This window comes from Vipera ursinii (assembly GCF_947247035.1).
Source record: "Vipera ursinii genome assembly, chromosome: Z".
In the NCBI taxonomy this organism is placed as follows: Eukaryota; Metazoa; Chordata; class Lepidosauria; order Squamata; family Viperidae; genus Vipera; species Vipera ursinii.
In genome coordinates this window covers 87,828,846-87,852,577 of record NC_139517.1, presented here as the reverse complement: position 1 = coordinate 87,852,577, position 23,732 = coordinate 87,828,846, and the positions used below count along the sequence as shown (strand labels likewise).

Genomic DNA, 23,732 nt, shown 5'->3' with positions numbered 1-23,732 from the left:
CACTTGTTAAGAAGATAATCAAGTGCACTAATCAAGTAGGTAGGGGAACTCAGGTACTACACAGGTTATGTAGAAAATAAACACAGGGTCAGTCATAAAGGACTCAAAGTTTATAAACTAATGCACAGAGTATGAGTAATAAACAGAGCAAATTAGAAATTCAGGTAAATGTGGGCAGATATAACACTATTGCCATTCCAGAAAAGCATAAATGGAACATACAGGTAGAGCAGGGGTGTCAAACTCAATTTCATTGAGGGCCGCATCAGCATTGTGGTTGCCCTCAGGGGGCCGGGTGGGTATGGCAAGGGTGGGCATGGCCTACTGGGTGGGCGTGGCTAGAGTGTGTATGGCCTACTGGGTGGGCATGGCCAGCTCTACATCGTTCGCATCAAGGGTGCCTATGGGGGCCTGGGCAGGAGTGGGACAGATCTGAGGGTCTCTGGCAGAAGGAGGGTCTCTAGGCCAGGGCCAAGGCAGAGGGGGCCGTTCCCTCACTGTTTCCAGGATGGTTTTGCGGGCCACATGAAACTACTTCGCGGGCCGGATCCAGCCTCCGGGCCTTGTGTTTGACATGTCTGAGCTAGAGGGATTTAAATTATTTATCTATCTAACAAAATTAAATTCAGTGGTGAAAAAAGTAAAGTTCTACATATAGGCAAGAAAAAACAAATGTACAGGTACAGTATAGGGGGTACCTTGCTAAGCTTGTAAGCCGCCCTGAGTCTTCGGAGAAGGGCGGGATATAAATGGAATTAAAATAAAAATAAAAATAAATAAATAGTAGTAACCGTGAGAGGGATCTTGGAGTCCTAGTGGACAGTCACTTAAATATGAGCCAGCAGTGTGCTGCAGCTGCCAAAAAAGCCAACACAGTGCTAGGCTGCATTAACAGAGGGATAGAATCAGGATCACGTAAGTGTTAATACCACTTTATAACGCCTTGGTAAGGCCACATTTGGTATACTGCATCCAGTTTTGGTTACTACAATGTAAAAATGATGCTGTGACTCTAGAAAGAGTACAGAGTAGAGCAACAAAGATAATTAGGGGACTGGAGGCTAAAACATATAAGGAACAGTTGCTGGAATTGGGTATGTCTAGTTTAATGAAGAGAAGGACTAGGTGTGACATGATAGTAGCACCTGAAGTCAGGATAAAAAACAACGGATGGAAACTGATCAAAACAACCTAGGACTGAGGAGAAATTTCCAGACAGTTAGAACAATTAATCAGTGGAACAACCTGCCGCCTAAAGTTGTGAATGCTCAAACACTAGTTTTTAAGAAGAGACTGGACAACTATTTGTCTGAAATGGGTTTCCTGCCTGAGCAGGAGGTTAAATTAGAAGATCTCCAAGGACCTTTCCAACATCATCATCATCATCATCATCACCATCACGTGTGATGAATATCAATCTATTTTTATTATGGTCATAAACAGCATTGAAATAAAATCCATTAAAACAATATAATAGTAAAAAATAAAAATAAAAGACAAAATAATATATTACAATTGGTGTTGGATTATCAGTAAGCAATCAGAATCTGCTTAATTTAAGATACAACATAACATAACAACACATTCAAAGAAACTACTTCATACTGATCTGATAACAGTAGTTGTATGTAAAACATCAGTATTTCCTGGATATTTTATTAGGTGAGATGTTATAAATTGAGTCCATGAGTCCTTATAGAAGATGCAGTATAGGAGGATAAGTATGAGCTGCAGTTTCAATGGCCCCTTGTCCACAGGGGTAGAGTCTCAGCAAGTATGCTTTTTTTTATCAGCTGCCGAGTGCTGTGGAAAGTGCATTGCAGCATGCTAAAGTTAGTGTCCTTCAGATTTTTGGGACAGTTATTTGATATAAATATCTCACTACTTTAAAAGGAGAAGTCTGACTGCTCACTAAAACATTTCTAGGAAGAGTAATGTCCTGAATATTTTCCCAATAATAGATACAATAGATACAATAATGTCTGAACCAGGAACTCCTATTATCTATTAAGTGATACAGATCTCCAAATGAAGCTATGTTGCCTGGCATATTCTTTTAAACTAAGGTTCTTATAATTCTACACTAGCTAAGTAATATCACTTACCTTTCAAAAATCCTCTAAAAAAAGCAACTGTTACCAAAAAAAGGACTTTGCAAAAGTTCTATTTCCTTGAATGAGTATAAAGAAAAATCCTTGTTATCTTCTTAAAAAGTGATCTAGTCACTAATTATGACAAAGAAACCAACTTCTTATCAAATGTTTGTGTATGCTTATGCCCAGAGGCAGAAATACCTCAATACAATGCTCTGTCTGTGTTAATTGTTCTTTCATATAATTCTCAATGGAAACAGTTGGTCTGTATTTATCTACTTTTAAATAGGCTGTAAATCCTGCTTTGTTTAGGCTAGTCTTTGATGGGTTTTGAGGTAGTATCCTACTCTCTAAATGTTTCAACATGAATTGCCCTGTTCTTAATTTGATTGTTTTGATAAGGGAATGTTTTTACAGCTGCACAAAGCCAGAAGGAACCTTTTGGGCAGAAGGGAGATTTATAAATATTTAAACAAATCAAACACCTGCACAGTCTTTAACTGTTTATATTCAGAGAAAACAAAGTTGCAGATTTTATAGTGAGAGAAAAGAAACAGAAAACTATAAATTGATGTTCCTAAATAACATGATCAGGTGGAACAGAACTTGATTATCTGCACCAAATTGTAGACTAGCAAAACCTGTTCACAGGTAAATTAGCATAATAGAATGCAGTGTAATTCCAAAACAATGTGTCCTCCAGAATTTCTATGCACTGCAGTCTGAAGATAAAAATAATAAAACCCTAAGCAATTTCAGGAATACTAATTTCATTATTCTTTTTTCACGGGCATGTGAGTAAGCCCTGCGGAAAAGCATTCAGATTCTCCTCTAAATAAAACATTATTACTGCCAATCCTTTTTTTTTCCTTTCTCATATCCATTATATCAAATGGGCTATAAATGGAATAAACTCAGGAATATTGCCATCATCATCATACCACCTGAGATTACAACTGCATTGTTAACAGAACAATGCATGTTTTAACTTTAACTTGTACTGGTATTCTTGTTCAAGATTATATTTTTACATATCCTGAGGAGCCTTAAAATTTGCAGCATGCTAATATGCCTTTAAGAAATGTAAATCAAAGGACTTACTAGCGTAAGCTCACAGTAATTCATGCCCTTTTGCAAACAGTCCTCAATAGCTGGGTTCACACATGGTATCAAAGTATATGATGGCTTATTTGATTATGTCTTAGCAATCTATGTGAACCTCAGCTACCATGGTTTTTTAAACATAGCTTATAAATTAGCACAATAATCAGATATTTGCAGTATTTATTATTTGTATCTTTGAATATATACATATCTCTCACTACCATTTTTGGTTTCAAACATCCATAATTAAGCAACAGATTGTCATTATGCATTTAATCAGTAAACAATTTCAAGATATTTTATAATTGCATCTTTCCAATATACACGGGGGTGGGGAGGGGAGCTCAATAACATTACCCTTTCAGTTAAAAAATTATAAAAGTATATCTGAGGCTGTCTTTTAAATTATCCCAATGTTACATTCAAGTTTTATTTTGTCTGCATCATGAGTGCATGTATGTATCAAAATAATTGAATGTGCTTTATTTTCCCAGTCTTTAACATATTAACATATTATATAATATAGAATGTTATTGACTGTAGTAGCCCAGGACTTACTTTCTGATATAAATCTATTCATAGCAACATAGAGCTACAGTAATACAGAGATAATCATTTATCCAAAAAATGATAACAAGAGAATCATTGGTCTAAAAATGATAAATGATGATATAGTATTCCTTTTTCGCACTTCTATGGGCTTAAGGTTCCTTTAAATATCAGAGGTACCTCACGTTATATACAGCAATTGCCTTTTTAATGAATACTTTTCTAATCCTATCTTCTAGTTTCAAAAGTTGAAAAATATACTGTACTCACCTGAGCAGGAAAGAACCAGAAGAAAAGGTTGCTATTGTGAGTTTTGTTGACTGTCAGATAGCCTGAATAACTCTTCACATAGGGTCCTGGGAGATGTTCCACTAGGCTTAATTGCCTTCCTTTGAAAGAATGATAAATCACTGTCATTGTCTAAATGAAAGATTGGACAAGAATGCAAGAATCTGGATATATACAATATATCTGACTTGTATTTACAAAGTTTAACATTTTTACCCATCCAATCATTCTAATGCATGGTTGTTTGGCTTGTCTAGATCACACTGAGTGAAGAAGAATCGTCTTGGGCCATGTATAAAACATATAATGTAGTTAATGTATATAAACAACAAGCTTCCTTTATCTTTTTACATTTTTTATTATCTTGTGGAGCCACATTACCAGCTGTTCAGGGCCATATAAGGCTTGCAGGATGTGGGTTGGACATGACTACTTAATGTTTTCACAACTATCCAGAAAAAAATAATTTAAAATAAATAAATAAATATTTTATTTACCACTTTTTTAAATTAAGGAGCAACAGTGAAAAACTGGGATAAACATATTGAGGTAGTCTGCTTCATTTAAGTATTACGATCTGAGTTGTTTATAAATATACTTTCTCTTGTTGTAATGGTGAATTTCAAAAAAAATGCTTGTTTAGGTCCCAAGAAAGACAAAATGAATGAAAAAGCCCACTCTTGGTAATTTGCCGATAAGTACAGTGGCTTAGATTGATATGACAACAATAAGAAAGTTTAATCCTCCTTCCCATGGGAAGTCACAATTACACCTATCACACAAAGCTGGCTTTACATTCTTAATTTAAAGCTTTAAAATGAGAAAATTTCACTTAAAAGTTGGAAAAATAGTAAGTTTGCACCAGTCCCCTCCACTAAAGAGAAGTGAGAAAGGATTCCAATTCTTCTGATTTCCTATAAAACAGTAGCATAGCTTGGAACACAATACATTCAAAAGTTTTTGTTTTCTTCAACTTGTACCCAGATATCCAGACTGTAACATGACCTGTGGCAAATGTTAAAAAAAACAACTGGAAATCTGTCTGCATTTTTACTCTATGGACCTGATAGAATGATGATAGAAAGAGAATAAAGGTAAGATAAAGGTAAAGGTAAATGTAAAGGTTCCCCTGCACATGCGTGCTAGTCGTTTCTGACTCTAGGGGCCGGTGCTCATCTCTGTTTCAAAGCCGAAGAGCCAGCGTTTGTCTCTGTGGTCATGTGGCCGGCATGAATAGACGCCAAAGGCACATGGAACGCTGTTACCTTCCCACCATAGTGGTCCCTATTTTTCTACTTGCATTTTTATGTGCTTTTGAACTGCTAGGTTGGCAGAAGCTGGGACGAGTAACAGGTGCTCACTCTGTTACGCGGCACTCGGGATTCGACCCGCCAAACTGCCGACCTCCTGATCAACAAGCTCAGCGTCCTAACCCACTGAGCTACCGCGTCCCAAATGTAAGATACATTCCTCCAATTCAACTACATTTATATAAAATTCCAGTAAAACATAATGCAAAGTTTAAAATATCTTCTAAACTCTTACTATTGTAATCACTGGATTTTAACAGGGATAAGTATAAACAATAGAAAAGATATAGTGATTATACATATACTTTTATGCAGGCACAACTGGGAACAGCTCCTACAAAAGGATGGAACTTGCAAAAGACACAGCTGCTTGAACAATCCAGTAAAAAGTGTATTCTACAAAACCTCTCTTGGGAATCATTTGCAGAGTCTTATTATGTGCAGACACTGCAGAAAAGCTGGAGACACTGGAAATATTATTTTTCTGCATGATTTAAGTTTAAAAAATGTCATGTTTATAAACCAATTTTACCTTCTTCAATTTTACCACTTTCAATGTAAGGTGTTAGAAACAGTGGTTGTCCAGGATCTCCTTGTGATGGCAAAGCACACTTTAGTCTTCTAAAAATACTTCCCATGGCACCCCGTCGTACATGGCAGCTGCTTAGTTCTAAGAAGAAACTCAGGCTTAGCAAACCCAGTAAAGCCGTTGTTATCTTGCACATCTTTTCAACTTGGTTACCTTAAAAGAAATCATATAAATCACTAATTAAAAATGAAAATTGGCTACAGTAGTTTTGTCAAAACAATCCAGATCCCAATCATGCCAAAAATATTCCAACAAGTTGGTATCAAGGTTCCGACTAATGAAACCAAATAAAGCAGAACTCCAAGGTTTGAAACACGTTTATTGGATACATAATATTGGCATGGTCAAAAGTGAAACCAACTCGAATTTTTTCCCTAAAGATTCAATGTAACTAAATGTAACACTACCCTCCCCTCTGTTATGCTATAAATCATGCTACCCAATGAAAGTAATTGGTGGGGACTTCTGATTTTGTGCCGTAGCGCATGGCCGATGAATTGCACAGCTCCACACCCCACAGCTAGTTTCACCGTGGGTCTAAAGTCACCCCGGAAAGGCAATGAAGAAAAAGAAGCACCCCGATGATTGCAGAATGACAGTGGTCGCCCCATTTGATCCGGGGGAAGCTCTCTAATCCGACAGCAGAAGTCCAAGGGCACCAACCAGAACAACGGTGAACAGCATGCTTGAAACCGGGTGAGGAATTCAATCTTCTCTCTCTGATTTCCTGGAAAAGATCCCCAAGAAGCAAAATTCTCCCAAAGTGAGAAAGGAGAGAACTACAACCCTACCCTCCTATAGACAGAAGCTGTGAATTAAATTCTTATGGGAAACAAAAATATATTGAAATGAGGCTAAAATACTAGTCTGGACAAATTTGAAAACTAAGAAAACTGTTCAAATTCCATACCTGAAAAAGTATTGATGAAATTATAAAAATAATAATAACTCTTTGTTTTAAAAGTTGGAAAATGAACAGCTACTGACACCTAGTGGAGGACTAGAGAAAACTACAGCTGCCTTGGGATATCTAATACAGAGTAAAATTATATAAGTTTAGAAACTGTTGATCTTCTGGGATTATAAACACACTGAGCTGCATTTTTAAGTTTAAGAACTGTTTGCAGAAAAAGAAAAACCTTGGCCTTTGGCTAATCCTAAAGGGGAAGTCACTGGAAAGATTTCAGGTGGTTAAACACTTTGGACTGAAATCTTGGCTGGCTGATAATTGTAAGATCCCTGGGGAAAAAAAGAACTGTTACAAAACACTGTTTTTAGTGGTGCTTTGATAATTGGAACATATTGGATTACAAAAACTATATATAAAGATAAGAACTACACATGATTTGGTTGTTTGGATTTTAAGATGGGCTGGTTTGATAAAGCTAAGTAAAGAGACTATGGCACCGGTGAAAGACTACCTAGTGGAGGGAGACAAAATGGATGTGGTATATTTACCTAAAAGCAACAGAAAACTACACCTAACACCTCCTCCTGAAGACCCCAGCATGGAACATCAGAGGAACAATGACTCAAGACAAAGCAATACATTCCAGGAGAAAATATATGCAATGATGTGACAGATTCAAATGACAATTGTCTTAAACCATGAGATTAAAAACATCTTTGATAACATAAATGAACATATCTCTAACCTAAACTCACAATTAAAAAAGGCTCAAAAAATGACAATAAAGAATGAACAAATAAATTATAATCAAATAGATAATATGTGTAACCAGAATATCAGACTTTGGTATGAAAAGGGAAAATGGGAGAAGTTGAGATAAGGAAAACTTTTGCTTGCCTAAACATAAAATACTTGAAAATCATAAATAATAGTGTTACTTTGAATATTGATGGGAAATTAAAGCCTGGGAGGGAAAAAAGCAATAACAGGACATTGATTGTATACAAGGATTAAGTACAAATGCAATTAAGATATGTATAAGCTAAAAATTATTCATAATGGTAACAAAGATGTTTTTACTTAGTTGATAACAATAAGATTGTATTAGTCCAACATGAGATAACAGATATTAATGGAAAAGGAGAGGAAATATTTGATCTTGTAACATGAGATTTATCAAAATATTTATGTACATTATTGAACTATTAACCCAGTCATCACATTGCTTTTTAAATATTCAATTGTAAAATGAGAAAATCAATAAAATATTATTTAAAAAATGAACAAATAAATCAGATAAAAGAACACAAATCAGAAGAAAATGACTTAAATATGAAAGCTACAAATGAAGAGAACTACAACTTAATACAAAAAAAGAAAATCTGCAAAATTTTGCTACAACAAAGGAAATAAAAAAGATATTTTATCTTCCAGGACTTCAAAACAAACATGAGGACAAAAAAGACTTAATAAAATGGATTAAAGAGCTTTCAGAAGAATCATTAAAGCATGGGAGACAAAAAATGAATATTCTACTCAATTTGTCTTTTTTATCCCCAACAGTATCTACAAAAATACAACCTGGCAAGGTAAATCTACTGATTTGGAAAGCAACCTGGCAAAAGAAGATGATTAGAACTAGATCTGTGATTCAACATCCCAGATGGAATACTATATGACTGAACACGTTTGAATATGGTTAAAAATATAACATTTGGATATAAAGAGGCCCTATAGTAAGATTGCTAGATGGTGTGTTATATGATTAAATACGTGTTTGAACACAGTCAAAAGAATAGATAAAGCTTGGACAAAAAGGGATCCAACAGTAAGAGGGAGATGTATAAGTATTATAATATTTTTATAATATATGAAATGTAACAATATTGAGACAGCGTATTTCAATGAAAAGTTTGGATATTCAAAGGTAACGAATTCTGAGAAAATTATGACTGATAAGAGTGGTTTCAATACTAAGGGGAAATAAAGCTTAAATAAGAATCTTGAAAACAGAACATATAATGACTTAATAAGATGACTTCTATAAATACAATTGAAACATAAGCTGATTAGAAAAGATGTTAATCATAATCATAATAGTAAAGTTGAAAGGTACCTTGGAGGTCATCTAGTCCAACCCCCTGCTCAGACAGGAAACCCTATACCATTTCAGACAAATGGCTGTCCAGTTTCTTCTTAAAAACTTCCAGTGTTGGAGCATTCACAGCTTCTGGAGGCAGGTTGTTCCACTGGTTAATTGTTCAAACTGTCAGGAAGTTTCTCCTTAGTTCTAGGTTGCTTCTCTCCTTGATTATTTTCCATCCATTGCTTCTTGTCCTGCCCTCTGGCACTTTGGAGAATAGCTTGACTCCCTCTTCTTTGGGGCAGCCCCTGAGATATTGGAACGCTATCATGTACCCCAGTCCTTCTCTTCATTAAACTAGACACACCCAATTCCAGCAACCGTTCCTTATATGTTTTAGCCTCCAGTTCCCTAATCATCTTTGTTGCTCTTCTCTGTACTCTTTCCAAAGTCTCAACATCTTTTTTACATCGTGATGATGTAAAACTGGATGCAGTATTCCAAGTGTGGCCTTACCAAGGCATTGTAAAGAGGTATTAATACTTTACGTGATCTTTATTCTATCCCTCTGTTAATGCAGCCTAGCACTGTGTTGGCTTTTTTGGCAGCTGCAGCACACTGGCTCATATTTAAGTGATTGTCCACTAGGACTCCGAGATCCCTCTCACGGTTACTACTATTGAGCAACGTACCCCCTATACTATACCTGTAGATTTGGCTTTTCTTGCCTAAATGTAGAACCTTACTTTTTCACCATTGAATTTCATTTTGTTAGATAGCGCCCAGTGTTCAAGTATGTCCAGATCCTCCTGTATCTTAAGCCTGTCATCTGGAGTGTTGGCTATTCCTGCCAGCTTGGTGTCATCTGCAAATTTTATGAATTCCCCATCTATCCCTTCGTCCAAATTGTTGATGAAGATGTTGAAGAGCACTGGGACCAGAACAGAGCCCTGGGGCACCCCACTACACACTTCCTTCCATGTAGATATGGTTCCATTGAGGACCACACGCTGAGTACGGCCTGTCAGCCAGCTACGAATCCATCTGGTGGTGATGCTATCTAACCCACATTTTTCTATCTTATCAAGTAGTAGGTTGTGATCTACTTTATCAAATGCCTTACTGAGGTCCAAGTAAATTATATCCACAGCATTCCTTTGGTCCACTAATTTTGTCACTTGGTCAAAGAATGCAATAAGATTTATCTGGCATGATCTGTTTTTGACAAACCCATGTTGGCTTTTAGCAATGATTTTGTTTGTCTCTAGATGCTCACTGATTCGTTGTTTGATTATCTTTTCCAGAGTCTTCCCAGGTATTGAGGTCAGGCTGATAGGTCTGTAATTTCCTGGATCCATTTTTTCCCCTTTTTTGAAGATGGGAACTACATCAGCTCTTTTCCAGTCCTCTGGTAGGTCCCCAGTACTCCAGGATCTTTGAAAAATATAGATCAGTGGTTCTAAGATCACATCCGCCAGTTTCTTGAGAACCTTGGGGTGTAATCCATTTGGGCCTGGTGATTTGAACTCATCTAGGCTGGACAGGTGCTCACTTATCATTTTCTTGCCTATCTTAACTTGTGTTTTTATTCTGTTTTTTTATGGCACTATTTTTGATAGGTTGGTCTGTTTTTTCCCTTTGTGTAAAGAAATGCAAAAAACGAGTTAGAGTTCTGCTTTCTCTCTGTTGCTTGTCACCTTCTTGCCACTTTCACCCACTAATGGACCAATCATTTCCTTCACTTTTTTCTTGTTTTTTACATGTTGAAAGAAGCTTTTTTGTTATTTTTGACTTTGGTCGCAAGCGTTAGTTCATTTTGAGCTTTAGCTTTCCTCACTTCATCTTTGCAGACTCGGGCTATTTGCTGATATTCTGACTTAGTTATGTGCCCCTCTTTCCACTTTCTATATTTGCCCTTTTTATCTTTCAATTTATCAGAGTTCTCTATGCAGCCATGCTGATTTCTTTTGAGAGCTGTTATTTTTCCTCTTTGTTGGTATTGTGCTAGACTGGGCTTTTATTATCTCACTTTTCAAAATTTCCCAAGCTTCTTGAGTTGTTTTCCCCTTGAGGATTCTCATCCATGGAATCCTTCCCAAGCTCTCTCTAAGTTTATTGAAATTACCTCTCTTAAAGTCCAAGACTCTAGTTTGACTGTATTCTATTGCTTGTGCTTCCATAATGTTGAATTCCAATATTGCATGTTGAATCCCAAGGTTCCTGTGGCTTCAACAGCTTCTATCACTTCATCTCTGTTAGTGAGAATTAGATCCAAAATGGATAATCCCCTAGTTCCCTTTACTTTTTGGGTGACAAAGTTGTCTGCTAGATTTGTCAGGAATCTGTTTGATCTTCTACTTGGTACAGTTTGTCTCCCAGTTGATGTCAGGGTAGTTAAAATCCTCCATTACTATTGAGATGTGCTTCCTACATACCTTAGTTAGCTGTTGATGTTATATGTTGATGTTATTGTTATATGTATAAAAACTAGAAAAATATTTAGATCCAACTCTGTATGTATTGAAAGTATTAAGAACTGTATTCCTTTAATGTAGACAAAAGAAGAATATTGCTGGAAGAAGAGAGGATCAAGGAAATATATTATTAACTAACATATTGATCAACTATAGAAATTAATTATTATTATTTAAATATATGAACCCAAACAACACATTGTTCATTAAGCACTAAAGATTGTTATTTTAAAAAATTAATTATATTTTTTTTAAAAAAGAAGTAATTTGTGGGCTCTGCAACTTGTCTTTGCTCCTCCTTCCAGCACCTGTGGGAATGACCTTGGTTCCCCATGGGACTGCTTCGTGTTTAGTCTAACATATTTTCATTTTCTTTGCCCTTTCTCCTCCCAAACCCAGGTAGCAACTTAGAACAACAAAGATAGCTTCAGCCAGACTTGTTTCAGAAGTTGACAGTTGGAATGTGATATTTACCACAGACTTACTTCCCTTTCTTCTACAAATACTCACTTAACAATGGTAATTGGGACTGACAATTTTGTTGCAAAGCAACATGATCATAATGGGCAATTCGACAATACCGCACTGACTTATGATGGCAATCTCAGTTAACCATTGTTAGACTATTCCCACACAATTAGAGTATCTTGTGATCATCATTTGCGACCTGATGAATTTCGCATTGACATTGGTTGTAGAAATCAGCAGTGAATGTTGCCAAATATTGATAAAGTAATCACAGGATATTGCAACATCATAATTGTGAGTCAGTTGCTAAGCATCTGAATGGCAGTCACATGAATAATAACAATAACAACAACAATAAAAATAATAATTGGAAGGTACCTTGGAGGTCATCTAGTCCAACCCCCTGCTCAGGCAGGAAACCTTATACCATTTCAGACAAATGGCTGTCCAGTCTCTTAAAAACTCCAGTGTTGGAGCATTCACCACTTCTGGAGGCAGGTTGTTTCACTGGTTAATTGTTCTAACTGTCTGGAAATTTCTCCTTAATCCTAGGTTGCTTCTATCTTTGATTAGTTTCCATCCGTTGCTTCTTGTCCTGCCTTCAAGTGCTTTGGAGAATAGCTTGACTCCCTCTTCTTTGTGGCAGCCCCTGAGACTGTGGGACAACTATGAGAAGCTGTCATAATTCCCCCTCATTCAATGCCATTATAACTTTGAATGGTTGCTGAATGAGGGGTCATTTACTGTATCAGTAACAGTCAAGGTGCCTATAGTATTGACATAATCCAGCACTTAAGTTATGGTTACTATATTAGTACAGCCACCATGAAAATTATCAAACATTATCTCGTCAAAAATAGTTCAAGGAACTATTGCAATTATATTATGACTGTCATTTGTCTCCCTATCCATTTCTGTGCCAAATTTAAATATAATGGTGGTACTGTGAAGCCTAAACAGTTCAGCTTTTCTGTTCTCACTCCACATGCACAAGCATCTGCCCCATTCTGTAGATCAGGGGTCCACAGCATGCCACACAAACAAGCACAGCTCCATCCTCGGTATACAGGCAGTATTCAAAACCGCATCCCCTCTAGTCTGTGGAAAAACCCAAAGGTTGGGGACCTCTGCTGTAGATAATTTTCAAGGCCTTGTTAGTGATTCCACAAAATCAGAAAAGACAGAGAGCTTTCCTATGGTCTTGAAAACTACTACTTTAAGATTCGATATTATATTTCAGCCCCTGCTGTCTGGTTTCAATTATGGATGCATTACTCAGAGGTATTGTTAAGGACGGTACAAAAGTGCTCTTCAGTAAATGCAGTAAGACAGCATGTTCTCTTGCTTTTGTATGAAACTCTTCAGAACTATTGTACTGACAGGAATTTTTTTGGCTCCCAATATAGATCATCAGCATATCTCAAACAAAACAAATCTCCCCAAAAGAAAACATGACAAACAACCTACTTCCAAGGAAATTACTACATAGCCATGTCTACAAACTCTCTAGCAGTCAAACTCTAAGGAGACTTTATAGTTTAAATTATTTCACGTTTTGAGTCCAGAGGTACTCATTGGAATATTCATTGAGGACAATTTTGAGTTTTATCATTCAAACTTCAAATAAGGGCTCAATTAGCTTGATGTACTTCTATACAAAAAAAAGTTAAAATCATAATTCTTAAATATAAATTTACATGAGAATGCTAGCTTTTATGTACTGTATAGAGATTTATGTTTGTAACTATATAAGTAACCAGTAATAAGCAGCATATGCGATATAAAATATCAGGATAAAATCTTGCTTTGAAAATTAATCAGGTCTTGGAGAGAGAGCAAACAACTAAGCAGCTTGAACAATTAGCTGAGATCACAGCAGCAATGAGCAAAATCATAAGGAAGGAGATGGGTACAGATATGAAGTCTTGTATGTTTGGGTTTAGTGAGTTCATGATCTAAGTCATGTAGTTGGTAAACCATAACTGAGGATACCATTTAGTATTAACCCAATAATGTATGGCTTATTTAATAAACCATGAGTAAGGAAACCATGATTACACAGAATGTGTGAATTCAAATGTTAGTTCAATAAATGAGATATTAATTATGTCCTCATTCTCATGGATAGATATGTCTTATTTTGTTATTGTTCAAAAATAAGGGACGAGTTAGCTGCAATTGCAGGGCAACCTTGACAAAACACTTGCTGAAGGGAGCAGTGATACTCACTTAAAGCTATTGTTTGTAATAAACATAAGGATAAGGGGTTTAGATAGAAAATGATCTTTGCATAGCATCACTTAACTCACAGGTGTTAAATCTGCCACATCATGTGATGTGTCGTGATGTATCGCGACTCTTTTTGCATTTCCAGCAATTGGGTAGGCATGGCTTCAGTATGATGAAACCAGCAGTTTGACACCCCTGACTTAACTAAAATTACAAAATGTGCATCATGATGTCATAATACAAGCTCCACACTTTCATATTTGCATTGCTATGTCAACACAAGCTTGTAACCATAGAGGTAAGCATCACAGCACAGATTTTGTCACATGATACTCTTCCACCCACCCTGACTATGACTTCGTGTCACTGACCCAATAGCATTCCATTGTACCACCTAAACTTCTTTTGTCATATCTGGCAGATGAGTAAAAATAGTAATTTTAGGAATTATTTGATTCAATTTCAAGTATTACCTAACTCCAATTTCTTTCTTTTATTGTCTTTAGTATATTTCTGTATACAATTGTTTATAACTGTATACAACTGTACCATTGGAGTAAATTGGTACAGAAATAGAAGTATTAGTCCCAAAGAGGCATGCATTTCAAATTCCCCTTAGAGTTTTGAAATATTATAGATAATTCAAGTGGTATTGATTTGCCAAATATTATGGTTATATGCTCTCTTATTTCACTTGGTATAGTAGAATATCCAGTCAAAGAATGAGATACAGTGCTAATAGTATATTAAGACATTAATTCCAGTTATCTAAAATCAATTATCAGGCATATTGGTAATGTATTAAAATAATTCCTGACTGGTTGTGATAGAAAAGGCAATGAGCGCAATTTCTGAGTTGGGACTAGAAAACAGCTAATTTTTCTGGAATCATCTGTTAGGCTAGACAGATATTTCATGCCCTTTCAAGGTTTTCACTTGTAGGATCTCCTTGATATAGCCTGCACCGAAAAACTCAATAGATTTCAATTCCTACAATTCAATTCAGTTCAGTCCTACAGAGAACAATCAAGCAATTAAACAATGTAGATCACTTTTAAATGTAATAGTGGATAGTGCTGATGCTTTCTCCAGCTGCCAGTGTTTCTATTTTGTTTTACTATTTTATTATTTTTGTTGGCTTCTGAAGAAGTGATGCAAACCTGAAATTCTATTATATTCTTTGTCTAATAAAGTCTGAAAACATCTGTTGCAGCCCATTTATGTATAAGCAAGGAAAGCTCACCAAATGGATTTATTGTGACAAGCTCTCAAAGTACGCAGTGTGTATGTGTAACAAAGGGAAAAATATTTTTATGATAAAGAAACTAAAGAAGGAGACAGTTTTCATCACAGTTGTTCAAGACTGTTCAAAATTGCATTTTGCTTGGTGCTGATCTAGACTAATCTTTCAACCAAATATAAAAATATTTCATATTTGCTGGTGGGAGGAAGAAGAAATTATGAAAGTGAATAAAATATAAGAAGCATGCTTTTTTCATGCTACAGTCAAAAAAAACATCATTAGCAAGCAGATGCATTATAACTCTTTCGGTTTTAGACACAAAACTGATAACATTTTAAAATTGCACAATTATTTGATGTTTGTGTTCCTGCCTGGCCTTTAGATTAATTCACATGTGCTAAATTATCAAAACAAATATATAGCATTTTTTTCTCAAACTGGTGCTTGCCAGATGTGCTAATTACTGAATAGATCATGGAAAATAATTGTAGGGTACTCCATTGGGAAAGGCTAATGTAAGAGAAATACACACCTCTCAACCAGTTTGATCAATTTGCTTTTTTTCCATCCCAGTGAAGCATTTATTGTTGTTGTTAGTTGCGAAGTCGTGTCCGAACCATCGTGACCCTATGGACAATGTTCCTCCAGGCCTTCCTGTCCTCTACCATCTTCTGGAGTCCATTTAAGCTCATGCCTACTGCTTCAGTGACTCCATCCAGCCACCTCATTCTCTGTCATCCCCTTCTTCTATTGCCCTCAATCTTTCCCAGCATTAGGCTCTTCTCCAGTGAGTCCTTCCTTCTCATTAGGTGGCCAAAGTATTTGAGTTTTAGCTTCAGGATCTGACCTTCTAAAGAGCAGTCAGGGTTGATCTCCTCTAGGACTGACCAGTTTGATCGCCTTGCAGTCCAAGGGACTCGCAGGAGTCTTCTCCAGCACCATAGTTCAAAGGCCTCAATTCATTGGCGCTCAGCCTTTTTTATGGTCCAGCTTTCACTGCCATACATTGCAACTGGGAAGACCATGGCCTTGACTATAGGCTCTTTAGTTCCTCTTCACTTTCTGCCATTAGAGTGGTATCATCTGCATATCTTAGGTTGTTGATGTTTCTTCCGGCAATCTTAATTCCAACTTTTGATTCATCTAGCCCTGCCTTTCTCATGATGTGCTCTGCATATAAGTTAAATAGGCAAGGCGACAGTATACAGCCTTGCCGGACTCCTTTCCCAATTTTGAACCAATCAGTGGTTCCGTGTCCAGTTCTCACTGTTGCTTCTTGGCCTGCATATAGGTTTCTCAAGAGGCAAATAAGATGGTCTGGTATGCCCATCTCTTTAAGGACTTGCCAGAGTTTGTTATGATCCACACAATCAAAGGCTTTAGCGTAGTCAATGAAGCAGAAGTAGATGTTTTTCTGGAACTCTCTAGCTTTCTCCATGATCCAGCGTATGTTAGCAATTTGATCTCTAGTTCCTCTGCCTCTTCGAAATCCTGCCTGTACTTCTGGTAGTTCTCGATCCACATACTGCTGGAGTCTAGCTTGTAGAATTTTAAGCATAACTTTACTAGCATGAGAAATGAGTGCAATGGTGCGATAGTTTGAACATTCTTTGGCACTGCCTTTCTTTGGAATTGGAATGTAAACTGATCTTTTCCAATCCTGTGGCCACTGTTGAGTTTTCCAAATTTGCTGGCAAATTGAGTGTAGCACTTTTATTGCATTGTCTTTTAAGATTTTGAATAGCTCAGCTGGAATACTGTCACCTCCACTAGCTTTGTTGTTGCTCAGCTTTTCTAAGGCCCACTTCACTTCACATTCTAGGATGTCTGGCTCGAGGTCAGTGACCACCTCATTGTGATTATCAGGGACATTAAGCTCATTCTTGTATAGTTCTTCTGTGTAATTTTGCCACCTCTTCTTAATCTCTTCTGCCTCTGTTAGGTCCCTGCCATTTTGGTCCTTTATCATGCCCATTTTTTCATTAAACGTTCTCTTCATCTCTCCAATTTTCTTGAAAAGATCTCTGGTCCTCCCTATTCTATTGTTTTTTTCTATTTCTTTGCATTGTTCATTTAAGAAGGCATTCTTATCTCTTCTAGCTATTCTTTGGAATTCTGCATTTAATTGGGCATATCTTTCTTTTTCTCCCTTGCCTTTCACTTCCCTCCTTTCCTCAGCTATTTGCAAAGCTTCCTCAGACAGCCATTTTGCTTTCTTGCATTTCTTTTTCTTTGGGATGGTTTTGGTTGCTACCTGTTGTACAATGTTGCGAACCTCTGTCCATAGTTCTTCAGGCACTCTGTCTATCAGATCTAATTCCTTGAATCTATTTGTCACCTCTACTCTATATTGAACAGGGATATGATTTAATTCATACCTGACTGGCCTAGCACTTTTCCCTACTTTCTTTAATTTAAGCCTAAACTTTGCAACAAGAAGCTCATGGTCTGAGCCACAGTCAGCTCCTGGTCTTGTTTTTACTGACTGTATAGAGCTTCTCCATATTTGGCTGCAGAGCATATAGTCAATCTGATTTCTGTGTTGACCGTCTGGTGATGTCCATGTGTAAAGCCATCTTTTGGGTTGTTGGAAAAGAGTGTTTGCTATGACCATCGTATTCTCTTGACAAAATTCTATCAGCCTGTGCCCTGCTTCATTTTGTACTTCAAGGCCAAACTTGCCTGTTATTCCAGTTATCTTTTGGCTTCCTACTTTAGCATTCCAATCTCCCATGATGATAAGGACATCATTTTTGGGTGTTAGTTCTATAAGGTGCTGTAGGGCTTCATAGAACCGGTCAATTTCATCCTCTTCAGCACTGGTGGTTGGGGCATAGACTTGGACTACTGTGATATTGAATGGTTTGCCTTGGATTTGAACTGAGATCATTCTGTCATTTTGAGGGTTGTATCCCAGTATTGCTTTTCCTACTTTTTTATTGACTATGAAGGCTACTCCATTTCTTCTGAGGGATTCTTGCCTGCAGTAGTATACCTGATGGTCATCTGAATTAAATTCACCCATTCCTGTTCATTTTAGTTCGCTGATACCTAAGATGTCGATGTTTAGTCTTGTCATCTCTTGTTTGACCACGTCCAGCTTTCCTTGATTCATGGATCTTACATTCCAGGTTCCTATGGAGAAAGAATCTTTACAGCATCGGACTTTCCTTTCACCACCAGACACATCCACAGCTGAGCGTCCTTTCGGCTTTGGCCCAGTCGCTTCATTCTTTCTGGTGCTACTAGTACTAGCCCTCTGCTCTTCCCCAGTAGCATATTGGACGCCTTCCGACCTGAGGGGCTCATCTTCCAGCGTCATATCGTTTTGCCTTTTGGTACTGTCCATAGGGTTTTCATGGCAAAGATACTGGAGTGGGCTGCCATTTCCTTCTCCAGTGGATCACGTTTTGTCAGAACTCTCTGCTATGACCTTTCCGTCTTGGGTGGCCCTGCACGGCATAGCTCATAGCTTCATTGAATTACGCAAGCCCCTTCGCCACGACAAGGCAGTAATCCATGAAGGGGCAGTGAAGCATAGGGCTACCCAAATAAACTGAATGAACCTTTGGCTAATATATAAAAACTATCATGGAAAGAAGTGTAAGTTCTGATCATATGGTAAATCAGTGGTACTCCCCCTAGTGGCTGATATCTATCCAGCATTTTTATTTTTATTTTTATTTTTTTTAATCCCATTTATATCCCGCCCTTCTCCGAAGACTCAGGGTGGCTTACAATCTAAGCACAAATCAATGTGCTTAGCAATAGCCTTCATTCTATGTATATGCCTGCTTATTAGGGCTTTCGCCCCCCCCAAGCGGCATTATTACAAAGTCAAATTATTGCCCCCAACAATCTGGGTCCTCATTTTACCTACCTCGGAAGGATGGAAGGCTGAGTCAACCTTGAGCCTGGTGGGATGCGAACCTGCACTAATTGCAGGCAGCTGGTGTTACTTAAGGAGGCATTAGCCCACTGCTCCACCAAGGCTTGTCAAAACAGGTTTTTTTCCTTGTCAAACAGGTTTTTGCATTTTGTAATCATGCTACTTCAGTTGTGATTTAATCAATCAATGGCAGGAAACCTTATAATAGTTTGAACAATACGTATGGTCATCTATCCTCATAGTCAAATTCAGAGAAGAACAACTAAGATGATCAAAGGTCCAGAGCAAGGGTTTCAAACTGCCAGCCTGCAGGTAGGATGCGTCATGGCAAAACCGTGCCCACCCTATTGCCAGGAATGGAAAAAAGTCGCGATATGTCGCGACACATCATGGCCTAGAGCCTAAAACATATGAAGAACAGCTGCAGGACTTGGGTTTGGCTATTCTAAAGAAAAGAAATAGAGGAGACATGATAGCAGTATTCCAGTATTTGAGGGACTGCAACCAAGAAGAGGTGTCCCTCCCCACGAGCGACACTGAGGTGACCACACCCACCTTGGCCACACCCACCCAATGTTCCATGACCGCCACAGCCACACCCACTGAGTAGGCCACGCCCACCTGGCACCCAGTGATAAATAAGTGGGTTTTGGGTTGCAGTCTGGGCACTAGGTCTCTAAAAGGTTCGCCATCACTGGTATAGGTTTTTCTGCTTGAGCAGGAGGATGGACTAGAAGGCCTCCAAGGTCCCTTCCAGCTCTATTCTATTCTCCTCTTCCCATACACTGTTGCTTTCCCTTCCCCTCTATTTTTTCTCTTTTTCACTATCTATCCATTTTTGTTCCTGATTAAGCATCTTTTGGTTTCTAAAAGTATCTTTAAGCCCAAGTATTTGATAATTGTAGCTAAACAGGAAGGTTTAAGCCTTACTAATTATGATGGCAGGGCAAAGAAATGTTCTTTTTTTGCAAGAATGCCATTATGGCAACATTTTGATTTTTTCTTATTCCTGATTCAATATCATCCCTTAGAGGCTTTATCCCAAAATTACATATGTCCTTAACACTACATATTAAACCATGGTGTAAAAATTTTAATAAGTCACAACTGACTTTGCCCGAACCACATAAACTATAGCGTAGTTTAGAATTGTATATGAATTCTATATTTACCCAGCCAGGCAATATTCTAAAGCACTCCTCTGCATTTTTTCCAATTCAAACCAATCCATCTAATTTTGGGGGAACATTCTAAAGAACTTCATATTCTTTTTCATGGAACAAAAGTTTATAGTACCTGCTTCCTACCCCTGCTTTTCACTCCTTATAGTCTCCCTCTTAAATTTTCTTTTATTAGGAAACCCCAGTCATCAAGTTGAAAACTTCCCTCATCACCAAAAGCCAGTCAACTTTATTTTGGGTAGAAGCTTTTTATTTGAACTTCCAAATATATTTAATATCTTTAACCTCTAAATACAGATAGTCCTCAACTTACAATCACAATTGAGTCCAAAATTCTCATTCCCACTGTTAAGTGAATTTTGCTCCATTTTATGAACCTTCTTACCACAGTTGTTAAATGAATCGCTGCAGTTAAGTTAGTAACATGGTTGTTAAGTGAATTTGGCTTCATTGACTTTGCTTATCAGGTAACTGCAAAAGTTGACCACATGACCCCAGGACACAATAACTATCATAAATATGAGTCAGTTGCCAAGCATCTGAATTTTGATCACATGACCAGAGGGATGCTATAATGATTGTGTGAAAAACTGTCATAAGTCACTTCTTTCAGTCCCGTTTTAACTTTGAATGGTCACTAAATGAACTGTTGTAAGTCAAGGACTATTTGTATATTACTTTCATGAGAATCAGTTTAACATAACAGTTCTCACTTTAAAATCAGAAAGTTGACCCAATACAGACATTTCTTTCAATATATAGCAATCCATTCTGTTTGTAACAAAAAATTGAGTAAAATGTTATAGAAGGCTCTGAAATGCACATATAAAAACAGAATTGTTTTCATCTAAAGGGATTTTGAAATGGTGCATACACTTGAGCAAGAACAGACAAGGAAAAGTACTTGAGATCAGCCACAAATGCTCCAAATAACTGCTCTTTGTAAGGAGACCACAGTCTCTGGCAGGTTAAGACCTCTGGAAATGCCTATTGCTCAAATAGCCTAATGTCCAAAACCTGATAAGCAGTTTTAAGGAAACTGAATTTGCTTCCTTTTCTAATCACTTTCAGAAATTGCTTGTTAACTGCTTTTCAGCTATTAAGAATCTTTGGATACATATGTTTACAGCACCTGGTGAGTTTCCTACAATCCTTAGGAAACAAAGTTTTAACTACAAGTTTAGAAATAATTTTTTTAATAAACAGCAAAAGGTTAAATCAAACTCTGATTTTAGAGAGTTACAAAGAGACAAACCATTAGATAAATTTGAAATAAGATTTTGGAATTAATTATAAAAATCTTTCCTATGGAAAATACTTTTCTTTTGAATTATTTTAAAAAAAACTAAGGTAAGACTTTATAAATTGGAAACTAGAGGAAACTAGAAGGAATTAAAAGCTATGGAGAACACACAAACTCAACTTACTAAAAGACAAATTTAAGCAAAATATTTTAACACTGGACATATTGAAGGACATTGCAAGTTCTATCAAGCTTTAGGCATGAAAGCTGCTGGATGATTTGGGGCCAATCATTTTCTCTCAGCCCAATCTACCTCACAGGATTTTTGTGGAAAATAAAAGGAGCAAGGAGTATTAGATATATATACACTATACTGAGTTACTTATAAAGTAACAAAGGCAAGATAAAAATATAATAAATAATTTGAAAAATCAAGACTGTTATAAGTAAAAGGAAGAAATAAAAAGTTGGTTTATTTGGGCTAAAAATAAATGTTATCTTAGATAACTCTTAATGGACTTTTGCTGTTTTTGTTTATAGATAAGAAATGGCATAGGAGAGAGATAATTTATTGTATTTTAAGAGAAGTAATCAGTAAAATTGTATTTCTTGTGAAGGAGAAAAATTACTACTTTGTATATTTATTTTTCTTTACTTATTAAAATAGGTCGATCAATTTAAGCTAGTATTTAATAAACCAGCTATACAAGGAGGCCTTTCAATCTTACATAACTTCTGCAAATCTTGCCACAAAGGCCATTAAAGCATAGCCACTCCTAAATTTATTGCAAACTACAGTATTTATTTGGAAATCCTCACTCATCTCAATAGAATCTGAGTAGAATAATATGCTCATCGTGGTCAATGTCGAATACATTTATTCTGAATAAATCGAATGTTTTCTCTTATTTGGTCCGGGCCTCTTTTAGGGCCCTCTCAGGGTTTTCCCCACAGGAAGAAAGAAAGAAAAAAGAGTTACAAAGCTGGGGGGTTTTCCCCTCGTTATTCCATAATTAAACCCAAATCTGCGAAAGTAATTGCTAACTTGGGAACGCCTTTCCAATCAGATTGGAAGACCTAGGTAAACCGGAGCAGCGTTCCTTTTATAAATTAACCACGATAATTCCGCATATCTTGCATCAGGTTTTCCCTAGCCGTTCGGTATAGATCTGGGCAAGTTAGCAGAAGTGGAGCGGATCCAATCAGCATCTGCAATCCAAGCAGAGTCTACCGTTCCCTCCCTTCCCGGGTATTATTCCATCCCGGTTGTTCTCCCATAACAGCTGGCTGCCCTAATTTACAAGAGTCTGAACTCATTGCTATAATTCTAATGTACTAATCTATCGACTTCACTCACCAGCTTCAAATGATCTGAAATTCTGGAAAAAGCTAACAGCAGCTCCTTTAACCTATCATAGCTCCACCGCTGAAAGGAAAGGCGGGCGGAAAACAATCAGCCTGCCCATTTTTTAAGCCGTGGCGTACGCCCTCCCTTAAAGTGAAACTGGCTTCCCGACGCCGAAATAGGTTTCAAATCTTCAACTTCTCGTTAATAATTCGTGTCGTTTTTGTGCAGGGATCACTAGATCTGAGTTGCCATCAGAAGATAGCAAGCTGTACAGAAAATTGTAACCTGATTTGGATTTTTGCTGCTCAGATCTGGAACAGCAAAACTAAACCAAAATTAAAGCCTGGCTGAGGAATTCTGGGAGTTAAAGTAGATTTTATCCCCTCCTATCGGATCATAAAGCCCCAAGCCTAAGTTCCCCTTTGGCTATCAGAGTGACCAGACTTTCCCACAGCAAGGGATTTTTGTGTCATTGACCACTTTTTGCAACCTTATGACAAGCAAAGTCAGTCGGGAAACCTGTTCCACTTAACAACTGTATTACTAACTTAACAATTGCAATGGTTCAGTTATCAGCTGTGGCAAGAAAGGTTGTAAAATGGGGCTCAGTTGTTGTAAATCAAGAACTACTTGTATTCTGAAACTGAAATGGATTATGATAACCAGAAGAACCCTAAATACTGTTTATGTTTACCTTACTCTGTCATTCTTTCAGGGTTATATCCAGGGCT

At 37.2% G+C, this 23,732-nt stretch overlaps 1 protein-coding gene across 5 annotated transcripts in view; it reads right to left on the bottom strand.

Moving 5' to 3' along the window:
* CPVL (carboxypeptidase vitellogenic like) overlaps positions 1-23,732 on the bottom strand; it is a 46,758-nt gene that overhangs the window by 22,075 nt on the left and 951 nt on the right. For 2 of the 5 annotated variants that reach the window (XM_083378189.1, XM_083378193.1), the window contains exons 1-3: positions 6,511-6,559; positions 5,877-6,086; positions 4,017-4,135 (exon numbers count right to left, since the gene is read on the bottom strand). In XM_083378189.1, coding sequence (XP_083234315.1) covers positions 4,017-4,135; positions 5,877-6,086; positions 6,511-6,544 — 363 coding nt within the window. In that variant the 5' untranslated portion in view covers positions 6,545-6,559. Of the gene's footprint in view, positions 1-4,016; positions 4,136-5,876; positions 6,087-6,510; positions 6,560-11,361; positions 11,380-23,010; positions 23,083-23,732 lie in introns of those variants that run through there. The other 3 variants (XM_083378190.1, XM_083378191.1, XM_083378192.1) reach the window with 3 other exon arrangements.